The 19,302-nt window shown below is 47.6% G+C and overlaps 1 protein-coding gene across 1 annotated transcript in view; it reads right to left on the bottom strand.

Moving 5' to 3' along the window:
* Positions 1-9,792: 9,792 nt before the first annotated feature.
* LOC140405431 (protein Wnt-1-like) overlaps positions 9,793-19,302 on the bottom strand; it is a 324,469-nt gene continuing 314,959 nt past the window's right edge. Inside the window, exon 4 of the mRNA XM_072493833.1 lies at positions 9,793-10,296. Coding sequence (XP_072349934.1) covers positions 9,808-10,296 — 489 coding nt within the window. The 3' untranslated portion in view covers positions 9,793-9,807. The remainder of the gene's footprint in view (positions 10,297-19,302) is intronic.

Below are 19,302 nucleotides of genomic sequence, written 5' to 3'. Positions count from 1 at the left end.
CTTAAGGGGGAGGGGGAGCAGCCAGAAGTCGTGGTGCACATTGGTACCAACGACGTAGGTAGGAAAAGGGATGTGGAGGTAATAAACGAGTTTAGGGAGTTAGGCTGGAAGTTAACAGCCAGGACAGACAGAGTTGTCATCTCTGGTTTGTTGCCGGTGCCACGTGATAGCGAGGCTAGGAATAGGGAGCGAGTGCAGCTGAACACGTGGCTGCAGGAATGGTGTAGGAGGGAGGGCTTCAGGTATTTGGATAATTGGAGCGCATTCTGGGGAAGGTGGGACCTGTACAAGCAGGACGGGTTGCATCTGAACCAGAGGGGCACCAATATCCTGGGAGGGAGGTTTTCTAGTACTCTACGGGAGGGTTTAAACTAATTTGGCAGGGGAATGGGAACCGGATTTGTAGTCCAGCAACTAAGGTAGCCGATATTCAGGCAGTAATGAGGCAGTGGGGAAGGGAACACTGACAAAGGAGAGTACTTGCAGGCACGGAGATGGGTTAAAGTGTGTATACTTCAACGCAAGAAGCATCAGGAATAAGGTGGGTGAACTTAAGGCATGGATCGGTACTTGGGACTACGATGTGGTGGCCATCACGGAAACTTGGATAGAAGAGGGGCAGAAATGGTTGTTGGAGGTCCCTGGTTATAGATCTTTCAATAAGATTAGGGAGGGTGGTAAAAGTGGTGGGGGTGGGGGGGTGGGGGTGGCATTGTTAATTAGAGATAGTATAACAGCTGCAGAAAGGCAGTTCGAGGAGTATCTGCCTACTGAGGTAGTATGGGTTGAAGTCAGAAATAGGAAAGGAGCAGTCACCTTGTTAGGAGTTTTCTATAGGCCCCCCAATAGTAGCAGAGATGTGGAGGAACAGATTGGGAAACAGATTTTGGAAAGGTGCAGAAGTCACAGGGTAGTAGTCATGGGTGACTTTAACTTCCCAAACATTGAGTGGAAACTCTTTAGATCAAATAGTTTGGATGGGGTGGTGTTTGTGCAGTGTGTCCAGGAAGCTTTTCTAACACAGTATGTAGATTGTCCGACCAGAGGAGGGGCAATATTGGATTTAGTACTGGGTAATGAGCCAGGGCAAGTGATAGATTTGTTAGTGGGGGAGCATTTTGGAGATAGTGACCACAATTCTGTGACTTTCACTTTAGTAATGGAGAGGGATAGGTGTGTGCAACAGGGCAAGGTTTACAATTGGGGAAAGGGTAAATACGATGTTGTCAGACAAGAATTGAAGTGCATAAGTTGTGAACATAGGCTGTCAGGGAAGGACACAAGTGAAATGTGGAACTTGTTCAAGGAACAGGTACTACGTGTCCTTGATATGTATGTCCCTGTCAGGCAGGGAAGAGATGGTCGAGTGAGGGAACCATGGTTGACAAGGGAGGTTGAATGTCTTGTCAAGAGGAAAAAGGAGACTTATGTAAGGCTGAGGAAACAAGGTTCAGACTGAGCGTTGAAGGGATACAAGATAGCCAGGAGGGAACTGAAGAAAGGGATGAGGAGAGCTAAGAGAGGGCATGAACAATCTTTGGCGGGTAGGATCAAGGAAAACCCCAAGGCCTTTTACACATATGTGAGAAATATGAGAATGACCAGAGCGAGGGTAGGTCCGATCAAGGACAGTAGCGGGAGATTGTGTATTGAGTCTGAAGAGATAGGAGAGGTCTTGAACGAGTACTTTTCTTCTGTATTTACAAATGAGAGGGGCCATATTGTTGCAGAGGACAGTGTGAAACAGACTGGTAAGCTCGAGGAAATACTTGTGAGGAAGGAAGATGTGTTGGGCATTTTGAAAAACTTGAGGATAGACAAGTCCCCCGGGCCTGACGGGATATATCCAAGGATTCTATGGGAAGCAAGAGATGAAATTGCAGAGCCGTTGGCAATGATATTTTCGTCCTCACTGTCAGCAGGGGTGGTACCAGGGGATTGGAGAGTGGTGAATGTCGTGCCCCTGTTCAAAAAAGGGACTAGGGATAACCCTGGGAATTACAGGCCAGTTAGTCTTACTACGGTGGTAGGCAAAGTCATGGAAAGGGTACTGAAGGATAGGATTTCTGAGCATCTGGAAAGACACTGCTTGATTAGGGATAGTCAGCACGGATTTGTGAGGGGTAGGTCTTGCCTTACAAGTCTTACTGAATTCTTTGAGGAGGTGACCAAGCATGTGGATGAAGGTAAAGCAGTGGATGTAGTGTACATGGATTTTAGTAAGGCATTTGATAAGGTTCACCATGGTAGGCTTCTGCAGAAAGTAAGGAGGCATGGGATAGTGGGAAATTTGGCCAGTTGGATAACGAACTGGCTAACCGATAGAAGTCAGAGAGTGGTGGTGGATGGCAAATATTCAGCCTGGATCCCAGTTACCAGTGGCGTACCGCAGGGATCAGTTCTGGGTCCTCTGCTGTTTGTGATTTTCATTAATGACTTGGATGAGGGAGGTGAAGGGTGGGTCAGTAAATTTGCAGATAATACGAAGATTGGTGGAGTTGTGGATAGTGAGGAGGGCTGTCGTCGGCTGCAAAGAGACATAGATAGGATGCAGAGCTGGGCTGAGAAGTGGCAGATAGAGTTTAACCCTGAAAAGTGTGAGGTTGTCCATTTTGGAAGGACAAATATGAATGCGGAATACAGGGTTAATGGTAGAGTTCTTGGCAATGTGGAGGAGCAGAGAGATCTTGGGGTCTATGTTCATACATCTTTGAAAGTTGCCACTCAAGTGGATAGAGCTGTGAAGAAGGCCTATGGTGTGCTCGCGTTCATTAACAGAGGGATTGAATTTAAGAGCCGTGAGGTGATGATGCAGCTGTACAAAACTTTGGTAAGGCCACATTTGGAGTACTGTGTACAGTTCTGGTTGCCTCATTTTAGGAAGGATGTGGAAGCTTTGGAAAAGGTGCAAAGGAGATTTACCAGGATGTTGCCTGGAATGGAGAGTAGGTCTTACGAGGAAAGGTTGAGGGTGCTAGGCCTTTTCTCATTAGAGCGGAGAAGGATGAGGGGCGACTTGATAGAGGTTTATAGGATGATCAGGGTAATAGATAATAGATAGACAGTCAGAGACTTTTCCTCCGGGTGGAACAAACCATTACAAGGGGACATAAATTTAAGGTGAATGGTGGAAGATATAGGGGGGATGTCAGAGGTAGGTTCTTTACCCAGAGAGTAGTGGGGGCATGGAATGCACTGCCTGTGGAAGTAGTTGAGTCGGAAACATTAGGGACCTTCAAGCAGCTATTGGATAGGTACATGGATTACGATAACATGATATAGTGTAGATTTATTTGTTCTTAAGGGCAGCACGGTAGCATTGTGGATAGCACAATTGCTTCACAGCTCCAGGCTCCCAGGTTCGATTCCGGCTTGGGTCACTGTCTGTGCGGAGTCTGCACATCCTCCCCGTGTCTGTGTGGGTTTCCTCCGGGTGCTCCGGTTTCCTCCCACAGTCCAAAGATGTGCAGGTTAGGTGGATTGGCCATGATAAATTGCCCTTAGTGTCCAAAATTGCCTTTAGTGTTGGGTGGAGGTGTTGACTTTGGGTAGGGTGCTCTTTCCAAGAGCCGGTGCAGACTCAATGGGCCGAATGGCCTCCTTCTGCACTGTAAATGCAATGATAATCTATGATTAATCTAGGACAAAGGTTCGGCACAACATCGTGGGCCGAAGGGCCTGTTCTGTGCTGTATTTTTCTATGTTCTAAGTTCTACGTTCTAATCCAGGCTGACACTCCAGTACAGTACTGAGGGAATGCTGCACTGTCAGTAGGGGAGTCAGTGATGTAGTGCTATTGTCACTGGACTAGTAATCCAGAGACCCAGTGTAATGTTCTGGTGACTGGGTTCAAATCTCGCCACTGCAGATGGTGAAATTTGAATTCAATAACAATCTGGAATTAAAATTCTAAAGATGACCGTGAAACCATTGTTGATTGTTGCAAAAAAACATCTGACTCCTTCAATAAATGTTTTCAAAATAAAGATAGATGGTTTTTTGAAGAATAAAGGGATTAAGGGTTCTGGTGTTCGGGCCGGAAAGTGGAGCTGAGTCCACAAAAGATCAGCCATGATCTCATTGAATGGTGGAGCAGGCTCGAGGGGCCAGATGGCCTACTCCTGCTCCTAGTTCTTATGACAAAGTGCTGGAAAATGGGGTTAGAATGTGCTTGATGGCCAGCACAGACATTCTATGATTTTGACTCATGATAAATCTCTGGTTCTGCTGAAACTTTTTGTGTTGTCTTACAGATGTGTTTCTGACTTTATTCATTGCCCAGTGCTACCTTTTTGTTTTACTGTTTCTTACTCCCACTCGATTCTCTTTAAAATTTGATTACGTTAGCCCAAACCCTAAAAATAATGATGTGGAGATGCCGGCGTTGGACTGGGGTGAACACAGTAAGAAGTCTTACAACACCAGGTTAAAGTCCAGCAGGTTTGTTTCGAATCACTAGCTTTCGGAGCACTGCTCCTTCCTCCCTTGAGGAAAATGTAATCCCTTTTAACCTTCTAATTCCCACCCACTTTCCTTTGCATCAGTACTTTTTAACAGCAAAGGAACTGCCATTAATCCTCATTATAGGGTGGCGGTGGATAGTGTGGTATTGTCACTGCACTAATAAACCAGAGTAATGCTCTGGGGACCCGAATTCGAATCCCGCCATGGCAGATGGTGCAATTAAAAGTCTAATGATGACCATGAAACCATTGTCGATTGTCGTAAAAGGCCATCTGGTTCACTAATATCCTTTAGGGAAGGAAATCTGCCGTCCTTACCTGGTCTGGCCTACATGTGACTCCAGACCCACAGCAATGTGGTTGACTCTTAACTGCCCTGTAAATTAGGAATGGGCAATAAATGCTGCCCAGCCTGCGATGCCCATGAACGAATAAAAAAAATTCTCCAATCCTATTACTCCACGGAAATTCCTTTTTTAGCATGATAGACGGAAGGGAGCTTTTGAAGCTTTATCTGATTTTCTCTCTCTATCTCTCCGAGAGCTGGAAAAGTTGACTCTGAACCTACTTATTTCTTCTTTCAACACACAGACATGCGGACACAAACTCCCATGACACTGGGTTTCCTCCGGCTGCTCCGGTTTCCTCCCACAGTCCAAAGATGTGCAGGTTAGGTGGATTGGCCATGATCAATTGCCCTTAGTGTCCAAAATTGCCCTTGGTGTTGGGTGGGATTACTGGGTTATGGGGATAGGGTGGGGGTGTTGACCTTGGGTGGGGTGCTCTTTCCAAGAGCCGGTGCAGACTCGATGGGCCGAATGGCCTCCTTCTGCACTGTAAATTCTATGATTCTATGACACATGGGGAAATGGGTACAGGTGTGTACATGGCCACACACACAGAGTCATGCAAGGTGACATAGCTACAAACATGGACACGACACATAGGCACACACAACGCTAAACAGTCATACAGAGAGACCTATAACTCTCGCAGTAAATAAAATGCACAGTTACCATGGGAAAATAGATGTTTATTACAATTTGATTCACAATTTAAAAAAAAAAGTTTTGAAACAAAGCAAGCAATTGAAGAGACAGGTAAGTTTGAACATTTTGACTCGTGCTATATAACTGTTCCTATTTTATTCATTAATAAATATTTTATTTACAAACAAGTTGTTCCAGAAATAGTTCAGTGCACAATATATGCAAAAGGGAGGGCACAATTGAAAAGATATGAATCACTACAAAAATCTTTGATTTTCACTAGACATTCTTTGTACATTTGGTAACTAGTTTGTCTTGTGATTGTTGTATTAAAATATTTTTGATTTTCTAACCTCTTGAATGTTTATTATCTAAGGGGGGGGGGAATAAAGCTTCCAACTGAAAATCTTTCCTCTTCCTCACTCGCGATAACAGCAGTTTATTTTCCATTTAGTTGAGGATTTTGATCCGCTAAGTGTCTGCAAAAGAAGTTCGGGAGAACTTGGGCCGATGGCTTTCTCAAGCAAGAAAATTAGACTCGGAAAGAGAGGGTCTCTTCTGTCTTAAAAAGGGGGCTAAAATATGAAGAGATGATGCCGTTCTCGTGAGTGGCCAACGCCTTTTCCTTAGCCATTGTATTCTCGTACTCTAACGTCAGCAGGTCAGCAGAATGCAAAGATCTCAGGTAGTCCACGAGGATCTTGAAATCACTTGTCATTATATGCAATTGCATTTGGAAGTATCTGTGTTGCCCCTGCCCTACACCGTAATAAAACACCAGCGAAATTGTGTCTCGCCCTGTAGTTAAGATCATTTTTAGCTGTGCCAATTCATCTGCTAAAGATCTAGAGAGGTCCCACTCAATTTCCTTGCTTGAAGTATTAAGTACATGTTAATAAAGACCAAGTTTTATCCCCCAATTCATTACGTCCAATCCCCGGATGAGGTCCGCTAATTTGTTAAACTTCCCAAATGGGGCCCCAATTTGGGATACTCCCAGGTGAGGAGGAATGAGCTGGCTTCCCTTCTTTATTCAACCCCCCCCCCCCCCCCCCTCCCCCCCCCACCTCAGTTGGTCGCAACATTAATTTGAACGGGATCCTTATATGACATCACCTCCCTCAGGCATTACATTACCTGAATGTATTTGTATCAAGTGACTGGAAAAACCTGAATCAAGTTCAGCTTCCATATGCTCACATTTCCAATGTAGAAAAGTCAAATCTTCCCAATGTGACCCTGCAAAATGATGGAATTAATCTCCGCAGGTAAAGCAAATTGTATTTAATAACATGATTGTTGAATCTTTCAGCATAATCAGGGTGTCCCATGTAAATAGAATTGAATTGGTGAGCCGGTTACGTTTTTTTTTGATTCAAGAATTCAACTTTTTTCATTTATTTCCGAGTTTTTTCCAAATGCAAATACTATGCTCATTAGATGATGTGGCTGTGCGCTGTGCTCCTCATAATGCAGTACCTTTGTGTCTGTAGGACTTGCATTGTATGTTGTGCCTATATACCAGTGGTGAGCAAGCCCGGGGGCCACATTTTGTTGACCGTTACCCACGCGCAGGGTCGTCACATTCCGCTGATTTCCGCCCGTGTAGTTCTTTTCCTCCCGGTGTGAGTGAAGTGATTCACACGTAAAGCGAGGACAAGTGAAGTGAGGTGTGTGCTGATTGCTCACATTATTTTTTTTAATTTAGAGTACCCAATTATTTTTATTTTTCCAATTAAGGGGCAATTTAGCGTGGCCAATCCACCTACCCTGCCCATCTTTGGCTTGTGGGGGTGAAACCCACGCAGACGCGGGGAGAATGTGCAAACTCCACACGGACAGTGACCCAGGGCCGGGATTCGAACCCGGGTCCTCGGTGCCGCAGTCCCAGTGCTAACCACTGCGCCACGTGCCGCCCCGCAATTGCTCACAACATTGAGGGTGAGAGCCCTGTGTCCAAGGTGTCAATATTTCTATTGTTTTTACCATTTGAAGTCGATGAGAGTTCTATTAATCTATAAATGATTGAGCATTTTCTATAACATGTTATGGAATATTTGGCCTGTATTAAATGTATTTAATCTTATTCATGGATTAGTGAACAATCCTGATTTCAATCTTGTGGCCCACTGAGATGAAGGAGGGTCACTCATGCGGCCTACTCACTGGCCTAGGTTGCCGGTCACTACTGTATACTCTCCTCCATATTCCACAATGTTCTTCTGTGCACACAGTTCTTCTATATGTAAACTGTTACCCCCCTACCCCCACCGTTGTACAGTGCTCACATCCGTTTTAAGGTTCCCAGAGTTTCCACTCAGCTGTACTGCCCGTTCGCTTGGCGCCCATTTGCCACAAATCGGTGTAGCTTGCTCTCAAGACTGCGGAGGTTTGAAGAGCAAATTGCATTCAGCGCCCACCTTTTTGCGCGCGACTGCACAAATCATCGCCACCTCCACAGACTTGGCAACGAAAGGCCCTTGACTGAGTGAACCATATCGTGGAGGTTAATTCATTTGGTTGTTTTGGCCCGCAAATAGGCACATTTGAAACGTTTTTGGATAGAACTAAAAAAAAAAGGAAAGAAGAATCTACCACGAAACTGACTACGGTGCCCAATATCACTAGCGAACGGTTCGGTATATTTCTAAAGGCCACTTTCAGTTTCAAAATCAGGCTATTCCGAGCCGCTGGATTGACAATCTGATTTGTTTTGTGGGGGAGAAATTCATTTGACGCTGTAATAATCAAACTCCGTCAGGTCATCACTCTTCAATGTTTCGAGGAGTTTACGGCAACAAAAGGTTTTGTTGAAACTGACATTGTAAAATGCTGATCAACTGCGCTGGTTGGTGGCAGATTGCAAGTGAGTTCAAGCAGATAGTCGGGTGGGTGGGGGTGAAGACTTCTCAAATGGATGCAATTTGTGTCCCAGATCACTGATGTGTGTCTAACACCCTCCCCCACATCAACCTTTGTTAAGTAACCAGATTACAATCGCCCCATGGTTTTCCATTTTAAAAATCAGACGTTTTGGTGTCCACGCTTCCATTTATTTTGGCCATTTCTAGACACCTCAAACTGGGTCTTTCCAAAAGGTAAGTGGCGTACTGGAACTGTCTCCTCCCTCTCTTGTTCTACAAAACATCTGAGCACAGGAGCAAGGCCGCCCCGCCATCGTTCAATTATAGTACATGTTGTGACAATTGTTGTATTCTTTGCACGTTCTCCCCGTGACTGCGTGGGTTTCCTCCGAGTGCTCCGGTTTCCTCCCACAGTCCAAAGATGTGTAGGTTAGGTGGAGTTACGTGGTTAAGGTGGGGGAGTGGGCCTGGCTGGGGTGCGCTTTCAGAGGGTCGGTGCAGACTCGATGGGCTGAATGGCCTCCTTCTGTGCTGAGAATTCTATGGATTCAGCCATTTGGGCCCCGACTGAAGTAGCAGAGAACCATTTTTGGACAAAAAAACACAAGCAGGGCCTTCGACCCCTTGAAAATGTGTTTGATTATTTGGAATCGAAAGAGGTGCTTCACTCTTCGGAAAATGCGGGACACATTTCCAAAGAAATGATGCGTTTAATGATATGTTTTCCTTCTGAGGCAAGATGTAGGAGTGTCTGGCACCCCAGCTCCCTGAGAGATCAGTGTTTTGTCCTTCAGAAAACTCATTTAAAAAAAATGAATCTCCTGTCCCTCATATTCTTGTGAAGAATACCAAGTAGGTCTTCACATAGCTGGGTGCAAAGTTCTTGCTCAACTTGCACATTCTCGTATTAGGGACCCTTTTCATGTTTTCTCCCATCCTGAACGTTACGAAGCCAATGCGCAGAGTGGACGGGGCAAACCCTTAATCCATCTCATTGCTTGCCCCAAAAACCAATTCAAATTCGAATTGAAGCCAATTCATGGTCTCTACAAGAGAGACACATAAGATCCAAGCTGACAAGAACAGGCGTCGCACCTCATCTTGGCCTTGATTCCTGTACCGGCCTCCCTGAACAGGCGCCGGAATGTGGCGACTAGGGGCTTTTCACAGTAACTTCATTTGAAGCCTACTTGTGACAATAAGCGATTATTATTATTATCGGGCGCTTGATCTTAGAGCGCCCCCCCCCCCCTCCCATCTGTGGGTCTCTCTGCTTCCTGTAAAACTTTGTCACACCATTACTTTGTCATTATGGGATGCCTCCCATGCCCATCTCCTCCCTCCCCCACCGCACACACACACTCCCCAGATACCCCATGACAGAGTTCTCCCTTGTTCACTTAGCCGCCCCAAACTATGACCCCCCCCCACCCCCCCCCCCCCCCCCCCCACCCCACCCCACCACCCCCAGGAGAAGGTTCTCGCTCACCTTCAGAGGCACTCGTGCAACGTTTGTGTGGTTGTGCAGTTTAAGCAACTGACGTGACAGCACCAGTGGAAAGTACAGTGACACCTCTCGGTGACCCTCTCAGCCAGGGTTTGGAAGCCACGCCCGCAGCACAGCAAGTCACAGCCATCCAGCCCCAGGGAGGTGTTATTGCAGGCTCGGCCTGTGGTACCTGCAGTGCCGACTTTACTGTTCACCGTGCAGAAGTTGGGCGACCTCTCGAAGTAGACCAGGTCCTGGGGGGCGTGCGGCTTGTGAGCCGGGTCCTCGGGCTCCAGGTGGCGCTTATCGGCCCGGGAAGCGCGGTTGCTGCCCTTGTTGCCGTAGATCACTCGGGAGGCTCCATCGAAGCGCTCCTTCAGCACATTGCCCACTGTCCGAAAGGTGGGGAGTCGCATCCAACAGGTCTTAACTGTGCATGAGCCAGACATTCCATGACATTTACACTCCTGTCTCATCTCGGCATGGACTGTCTGTGAAATTGACAAATATTAATCAGTATCGCAAAACATGTTGCTTATTGGCAAGCATTGATCCAGCATCAGTACTGCAGAGCTAGTCTGAGCTGCTGTGAGCGCACGATCACTCGGTTTAGTGAGACGGAGGAGACACTGCCGCCTCGGCCATTGCATTTCTCTCAAATATACACAAAACACACAAATGAACACTTCAATATTATGTCTGGATGGAATCATACTCTCATACTTTAAAAAAAAAGTTTGCATTTACATGGCGCCTTTCGCTGGAATCCCAAAGCCATTTACCGCCGGTTCCGAACTTTACGCCGGTGGGGTCTTCCAACCCCGCCCACGGAGGACTCTCCCTCCCTCCCCCCCCCCCACTCCCCACCCCCACCCTGCCGCCACGACCTGGCGGTGGAGGGTGGGAACGACAGGAATCCTCGTTGACAGCGGCGGCACTGGAAATCCCTCCGCCGGCCAATAAGGGGCCGCCACGAAACGGAAAATCACGCCAGATCACAGCTTTACGCTGACGGTAACGGGCTTGATTCGCCGGTCCCCCAGCCGTGTGTTTCTCGGGCGCCGTCGCTCGCTAGCGGCGGGATTCGACGCTCCCGCCACTTGTGAATGGGATTTCCCTTTGAAGCCACCCCACACCGCCGGGTGCGCTGAATCGCAACGGTCGGAGAATTGCGAGCCCCCTCACGTGGAACTTTAGATTTGTTTTTTTTGAAGTGACACTTGACTCGGCTACGCCACAGAACTGTCCACAGTTCACTTAGAATGTCAGGTTTTGCCGAATCATCAGGGACTCTATGTTGATGGCTGTTCACGGAATTATTCTGGTATGGCTAATCACATTTCTTCATAACAACCGGTTCCACAATTTGACAGAGTGCGGTGAAGTCAGGCTTGAAAACCTGCACTCACATAGTCACCCTTTTTATGAATGGGCTTCATATTTAGCATCTTACTGCTGATACTTCCCCAGTGTTCAACGGCTTCAGTTTAATCACCTCAATGGCTCACAAATATGCGTTATCCCTCTTAATACTCCACTATAAAATCTCGACAGCAATCTGCCTGTCCAGAGAATTTTGATTGCATTTATGTTAAAGTCATCAATTCTATTTGGGCCAAGGTAAGTATTCTGAGAACTGCGCAATGATGTATGCTCATGAGGTTCCCTGTGGGAGAAATGTTTGTTCAATCGGAAAATCGAGATTTAGCCTTCGAACACCAGTTGCTTTCAGGGATGTCTGTCCAGGGTGGGATTCCGCCCCCCGCCCCCCCCAACCATGTGTTTTCTAGTGGGGGAGGTGGCTTGTCATTGGCTGCCAGCAGGGTTTTCCAATCCCACCGATCTGTACACCGTTTTGTGAGGACTGCTCGTCCCACTGTAGGGAGTCACCTTCAGCAGGACTGGAAGATCCCCCGGCAGGAAGGCCTGGAAAATCCGGCCTGGGTGTCTGCTGCATGGTCCAGCCTCTTCATTCAGGCCCAGTCAAGAATGGTTCTTGAGGAATGTAGCTGAACTAGTGGCACAGGCCTCAGGGAGAGGGACAGAGGCAGAGCTGTGTAGGGGTACATTCTCGGAGATAGTTCTAAAATCAATTCACCAATCAGGTGGGTACTTTGTCTCCACCAGTTTTCGGTGCTAATGGTGCTATGTTTTGTCAAGCTGTTTGCGTTCTCCTGAGGGCAGAGGGTAAATGGTGGCTTAAGAAGAGTATAAAGTAATTACGTTGAGTGATTTCAATTCGTTTGGCTTTAATAGTTGGAGAACCTGGGTATTGCGGAAAAAGAGGCATGTCAAAACTTCTCACCTTGCACTCATCAGGCCACTTTGCAAGAATACCAGTGACACAATTTATACTGCATGGGAAGAGAATGCTGATTGGTTGGCAAGGGAACTCTCACATAGGTTTAAATTAGGACACTTGCTTAATTTTCAACTTGCTCATTTCTCATTGGCCGCAGAAAAGTCGCACCTCAAAGTCCCGTGTCAGTGCTCCACCAAACAACATAACTGACTGAGATAACAATTTAGAATCCCTACAGTGCAGAAGGAGGCCATTTGGTCCATCGAGGCTGCACCGGCCCTCTGAAAGAGCACCCTACCTAGGCCCAAACCCCTATCCTCTCCCCGCAACCCCACCTAGGGGAAATTTAGCGTGGCCAATCCACATAACCTGCACATCTGTATCACCAGACGCGGTGTAGCTAGAATTGCTGGACCCTTTGGTGGCGATATTTGGGGTTTCAGAGAAGCCGGAGCTCATGGAGAGGAGGAAGGCCGATGTCTTGGCCTTCGCCTCTCTGATTGCACGGCGATGAATTTTGCTGGAGTGGCGGTCGGCATCGCCACCGGGGGTAGCAGCATGGTTGGGTGACCTGTATGACTTCCTGCGGTTAGAGAAGATAAAGTATGAGTTAAGGGGCTCAGCAGGGGAGTTTGAGAAAAGGTGGGGGATGTTTGTGACCGTGTTTGAGGAGCTGACCGTCGTGGGGGGCGGGGGGCGGGGGGGCGGTGAAAAAGGAGAAAAATCTGTACAAACCGTATAGTTGATTGTTGGGAAGAATGTTTCCCGGGCTGTTTATTTGCTGTAACTTACTTTGCTACAAGTTTGAATAAAATGTGTTGAAAAAAAAAAAGAATTGTTCGATCTCTTCGAAATGGGACAGGGGTACGCAAGATGGTCAATGGTGTTTCTTTATAAGATCGGAAGCCCACAAGACATAGGAGCAGAGGCAGGCCATTCATAGAACATTACAGCGCAGTACAGGCCCTTCGGCCCTCGATGTTGCGCCGACCTGTGAAACCACTCTAAAGCCCAACTACACTATTCCCTTACCGATAGAACATAGAACACAAGCCGATTCAGCTGATCGAGTCTGCTCTGCCATTCAATGAGATCATAGAACCATAGAATTCCTACAGCGCAGAAGGAGGCCATTCGGTCCATCGAGTCTGCCACCCTGCTGATAGTAAATCTGATGTTAGATGTGGGATGCAAATGTACATTGGGGAGCAGATAAATACTGGGAGAATTTGGAAAGATGTTTGTATGATATTCCCAGAATTTGGAAAGAAATTTCCCATAAAATAACTGGTTCCTGGAAAATAAATAAAGGCTAATGCGCTGCATGATAATAAATAACATTAAGGAATGCCTTCACATCCCACACTTGCATAAATAAATAAATAGCATGGAGGAGTAGCCCCTCTATTGTCCATCTGTTTAGACCATGCCTTTCTGTTGTGTAGCTGGAGGAATAGACGTCAGGATATCAGCATTTTCCCTTCTATTACCACATATGTATGCAATGTTGCCAAAAGCTTTGCTTAAATAAACATGTTTAAATTAGAATTTTTATTCAGAACCTCTCGCCAAACTTGAATAATGGTGCAATACTTGTTCTTGTCACTGTCCGTCCACTATAGGGAACAATTTGTTTCCCTGAGATTGTGTTTTGACATCAATATCAAAATTACAGCTGAATGAATGTATAAAATAAAATACCCCAAATCATTTCTACCTAAGGAAGAACAGAGACTACAAGAACGAGGGGGTTAGGTTGAACTTGTACAAGACATTCGTTCGACCGTGGCTGGCGTATTGCGGCCAGTTCTGGACTCTGCTGTGAAGGTATTGGAGTGAGTGCAGAAAGGATTCACGGGAATGGTTCCAGGGACGAGAGTTACGAAGAGAGTCTGGAGGTGTTGAGGCCATTGTTCGAGGAGAAATGAAGGCTGGGAGGAGGTCTGATAGAGGTATTCAAATCCGTGAGGGTCCTGGACAGAGTAGATAGGGGCCAGAATTCGACAGACAAAGTTCCCGGAAACACGTGCAAGAAGATGGGTGGGTGTCCCGGCGTCATGGTGCCCTTGTGCGATATTTCCGACGATGGGCATGTGTGCGGGAGCACGCCCACCGGCAATCAATAAGTCAGATTTTACATGGTCCGTCTGCCTTTATGTTTGGCTGGTGGCCTGATTGGCCAGGTGGTCTTTAGGTTTTAGCCTCAATCTTTATCCAGACCTGAATAAAAGCCAGGGCTCAAATTAAATAAGAAGGATGCAGTCACAATGTTGGGGGTTTACTACAGGCCTCCCAACAGCCAGCGGGAGATAGAGGAGCAGATAGGTAGACAGATTTTGGAAAAGAGTAAAAACAACAGGGTTGTGGTGATGGGAGACTTCAACTTCCCCAATATTGACTGGGACTCACTTAGTGCCAGGGGCTTAGACGAGGCGGAGTTTGTAAGGAGCATCCAGGAGGGCTTCTTAAAACAATATGTAGACAGTCCAACTAGGGAAGGGGCGGCACTGGACCTGGTATTGGGGAATGAGCCCGGCCAGGTGGTAGATGTTTCAGTAGGGGAGCATTTCGGGAACAGTGACCACAATTCAGTAAGTTTTAAAGTACTGGTGGACAAGGATAAGAGTGGTCCTAGGATGAATGTGCTAAATTGGGGGAAGGCTAATTATAACAATATTAGGCGGGAACTGAAGAACATGGATTGGGGGCGGATGTTTGAGGGCAAATCAACATCTGGCATGTGGGAGGCTTTCAAGTGTCAGTTGAAAGGAATTCAGGACCGGCATGTTCCTGTGAGGAAGAAGGATAAATACGGCACTTTTCGGGAACCTTGGATAACGAGAGATATTGTAGGCCTCGTCAAAAAGAAAAAGGAGGCATTTGTCAGGGCTAAAAGGCTGGGAACAGACGAAGCCTGTGTGGAATATAAGGAAAGTAGGAAGGAACTTAAGCAAGGAGTCAGGAGGGCTAGAAGGGGTCACGAAAAGTCATTGGCAAATAGGGTTAAGGAAAATCCCAAGGCTTTTTACACGTACATAAAAAGCAAGAGGGTAGCCAGGGAAAGGGTTGGCCCACTGAAGGATAGGCAAGGGAATCTATGTGTGGAGCCAGAGGAAATGGACGGGGTACTAAATGAATACTTTGCATCAGTATTCACCAAAGAGAAGGAATTGGTAGATGTTGAGTCTGGAGAAGGGTGTGTAGATAGCCTGGGTCACATTGAGATCCAAAAAGACGAGGTGTTGGGTGTCTTAAAAAATATTAAGGTAGATAAGTCCCCAGGGCCTGATGGGATCTACACCAGAATACTGAAGGAGGCTGGAGAGGAAATTGCTGAGGCCTTGACAGAAATCTTTGGATCCTCACTGTCTTCAGGGGATGTCCCGGAGGACTGGAGAATAGCCAATGTTGTTCCTCTGTTTAAGAAGGGTAGCAAGGATAATCCAGGGAACTACAGGCCGGTGAGCCTTACTTCAGTGGTAGGGAAATTACTGGAGAGAATTCTTCGAGACAGGATCTACTCCCATTTGGAAGCAAATGGACGGATTAGTGAGAGGCAGCATGGTTTTGTGAAGGGGAGGTCATGTCTCACTAACTTGATAGAGTTTTTCGAGGAGGTCACTAAGATGATTGATGCAGGTAGGGCAGTGGATGTTGTCTATGTGGACTTCAGTAAGGCCTTTGACAAGGTCCCTCATGGTAGACTAGTACAAAAGGTGAAGTCACACGGGATCAGGGGTGAGCTGGCAAGGTGGATACAGAACTGGCTAGGTCATAGAAGGCAGAGAGTAGCAATGGAAGGATGCTTTTCTAATTGGAGGGCTGTGACCAGTGGTGTTCCACAGGGATCAGTGCTGGGACCTTTGCTGTTTGTAGTATATATAAATGATTTGGAGGAAAATGTAACTGGTCTGATTAGTACGTTTGCAGACGACACAAAGGTTGGTGGAATTGCGGATAGCGATGAGGACTGTCAGAGGATACAGCAGGATTTAGATTGTTTGGAGACTTGGGCGGAGAGATGGCAGATGGAGTTTAATCCGGACAAATGTGAGGTAATGCATTTTGGAAGGTCTAATGCAGGTAGGGAATATACAGTGAATGGTAGAACCCTCAAGAGTATTGAAAGTCAGAGAGATCTAGGTGTACAGGTCCACAGGTCACTGAAAGGGGCAACACAGGTGGAGAAGGTAGTCAAGAAGGCATACGGCATGCTTGCCTTCATTGGCCGGGGCATTCAGTATAAGAATTGGCAAGTCATGTTGTAGCTGCATAGAACCTTAGTTAGGCCACACTTGGAATATCGTGTTCAATTCTGGTCGCCACACTACCAGAAGGATGTGGAGGCTTTATGGGCAGCACGGTAGCATGGTGGTTAGCACAATTGCTTCACAGCTCCAGGGTCCCAGGTTCGATTCCGGCTTGGGTCACTGTCTGTGCGGAGTCTGCACATCCTCCCCGTGTGTGCGTGGGTTTCCTCCGGGTGCTCCGGTTTCCTCCCACAGTCCAAAGATATGCAGGTTAGGTGGATTGGCCTTAGTGTTGGGTGGGGTTACTGGGTTATGGGGATAGGGTGGAGGTGTTGACCTTGGGTAGGGTGCTCTTTCCAAGAGCTGGTGCAGACTCGATGGGCCGAATGGCATCCTTCTGCACTGTAAATTCTATGATAAGAGAGGGTGCAGAAGAGATTTACCAGAATGTTGCCTGGTATGGAGGGCATTAGCTATGAGGAGCGGTTGAATAAACTCGGTTTGTTCTCACTGGAACGAAGGAGGTTGAGGGGCGACTTGATAGAGGTCTACAAAATTATGAGGGGCATAGACAGAGTGGATAGTCAGAGGCTTTTCCCCGGGGTAGAGGGGTCAATTACTAGGGGGCATAGGTTTAAGGTGAGAGGGGCAAGCGTTAGAGCAGATGTACGAGGTAAGTTTTTTACGCAGAGGGTAGTGGGTGCCTGGAACTCGCTGCCGGAGGAGGTGGTGGAAGCAGGGACGATAGTGACATTTAAGGGGCATCTTGACAAATACATGAATAGGACGGGAATAGAGGGATACGGACCCAGGAAGTGTAGAAGATTGTAGTTTAGTTGGGCAGCATGGTCGGCACGGGCTTGGAGGGCCGAAGGGCCTGTTCCTGTGCTGTACATTTCTTTGTTCTTTGTTCTTTGTTCTAAATTAACAATGTGTCTGGGGACTGAGGTCGGTGTACGGTTGCACTGCCCAGACACAGTTGTTCCACTGCTATTTTTTTTTTACAGGTCAGAAGCTTGCTCAGGCAGCTCCACAGGGGCCGTCACCCTGAGGGGGCACGTTGGATACCCCAGCCCGCATGCTCCCTGATCACAGTGCCCGCCCTCTTCCCGTCCTCCCCAGCAATGCTCCGCACCAGGGTGTGACAGGCCCTGGTGTGGGTCCTGTGACTCCAACAAGACAACCCTCTCGTTCTCAATTCAGTGCAGAATGAGGCCATTCGGCCAATCGAGTCTGCACCGGCCCCTGGCAAGAACACCCTACTTAAGCCCACCCTATCCCCGTGACTCAGTAATGCCATCTAACCTTTTTGTTTGGACGCCAAGGACAATTTATCATGGCCAATCCACCAAACCTGCACATCTTTGGACTTGTGGGAGGAAATGGAGCACCCGGAGGAAACCCACGCACACACGGGGAGGACATGCAGACTCCGCACAGACAGTGACCCAAGCCGGAATCGAACCTGGGACCCTGGAGCTGTGAAGCAACAGTGCTAACCACTGTGCTACCACGCCGCTCACTTTCACAAGTGGGAATGGTTTCTCCCTGGCCGGAATTTTCCGCCCATCAAGCGTGCGCACACATTTGGCAGGTCTGGTAGCGGGTCTAAAACGTGTCCCTGGCCGCAGTCTGCTTGGGAACACAATACACTTTCAGAGGGTCAGTGTAGACTCGATGGGCTGAATGGCCTCCTTCAGCACTGTAGAGACACCATGGATTCTATATCCCACTGGCTGGCCAATTGATGAGCCTAGCAACACACTGCAAACAGATGTTTACCTAAGGCAAGCTGGTAACAATGGGGATCAGCACAGAGCACACTTGACGGGGGCGAGGTTGAGCAGGTTCTTTGGGGTAGAGGACAGATGTGGAAGGTGTTCAGGGAGCCCGGCGAACCATGTCCATATGTTTTGGTCATGCCCGGCAGTGGAGGGGTTCTGGAGAGGAGTGGCGGGAGCAATATCTCAGGTGGTGAAAGTCCGGGTCAAGCCAAGCTGGGGGCTAGCAATATTTGGAGTAGTGGACGAACCGGGAGTGCAGGAGACGAAAGAGGCCGGCATTCTGGCCTTTGCGTCCCTAGTAGCCCGGCGAAGGATCTTGCTAATGTGGAAGGAGGCGAAGCCCCCCAGCCTGGAGGCCTGGATAAATGATATGGCTGGGTTCATTAAGCTGGAGAGGATTAAGTTCGCCTTGAGAGGGTCTGCGCAGGGGTCCTACAGGCGGTGGCAACCGTTCCTAGACTATCTCGCGGAGCGTTAGAGGAAGGTCGGTCAGCAGCAGCAGCAACCTTGGGGGGACGGGGACGTCCTGGGAGGGGGGGGGAAGGGGGGACTACCTGGGAGGGTGGATGGGCAAGAGATAACATGAAGGATTGGGGAAACTGGCACGTACGGGTGAGGGCCAGTGTACAAAGCTGTGTAAATATATCATTTTGCCATGTATATATCTTGCTCTGCACGATTTCTCGGTTTTTTTTTGTTACGAGGGTGGGGGGGGGTTATTGTTTGTAAGGCAGAAAAATTGTGTTAAAAAACTTTCATAAATATATTTAAAAAAAAACAATGGGGATCAGAGCATGAATAAACTGTTAAAGGTTCAAAATGCAGACAAGGGGCTGGATTCTCACGTTCCCCAGCTGTGTGGTTCTTGGTGGCGCGCCGTTTGATGGCAGCAGGATTTTGCCTTCCTGCCGCTTGTCTATGGGATTTCCCATTGTAACCACCTCACACCGCCGGCAAACCCACTGGCGAGGGTGCAGCCACGGAAGGTCATAAAGTGCACGTACTTTACATCTACACTCTTAAAGCTTGACTAAAGAAATGATGTTTGCTATATGGAGAAGTTAGCTCAGATAAGGGAAGATTAAAAGGGAAAACTGTATATCAGGAGATGATTAAACCTACGCACGGATAGCTGTTATTTAGACCCCAGACACAGCACCA

The sequence above is a fragment of the Scyliorhinus torazame genome, chromosome X (assembly GCF_047496885.1).
Source record: "Scyliorhinus torazame isolate Kashiwa2021f chromosome X, sScyTor2.1, whole genome shotgun sequence".
NCBI lineage: Eukaryota > Metazoa > Chordata > Chondrichthyes > Carcharhiniformes > Scyliorhinidae > Scyliorhinus > Scyliorhinus torazame.
This window is presented reverse-complemented; position numbering and strand designations above follow the sequence as displayed.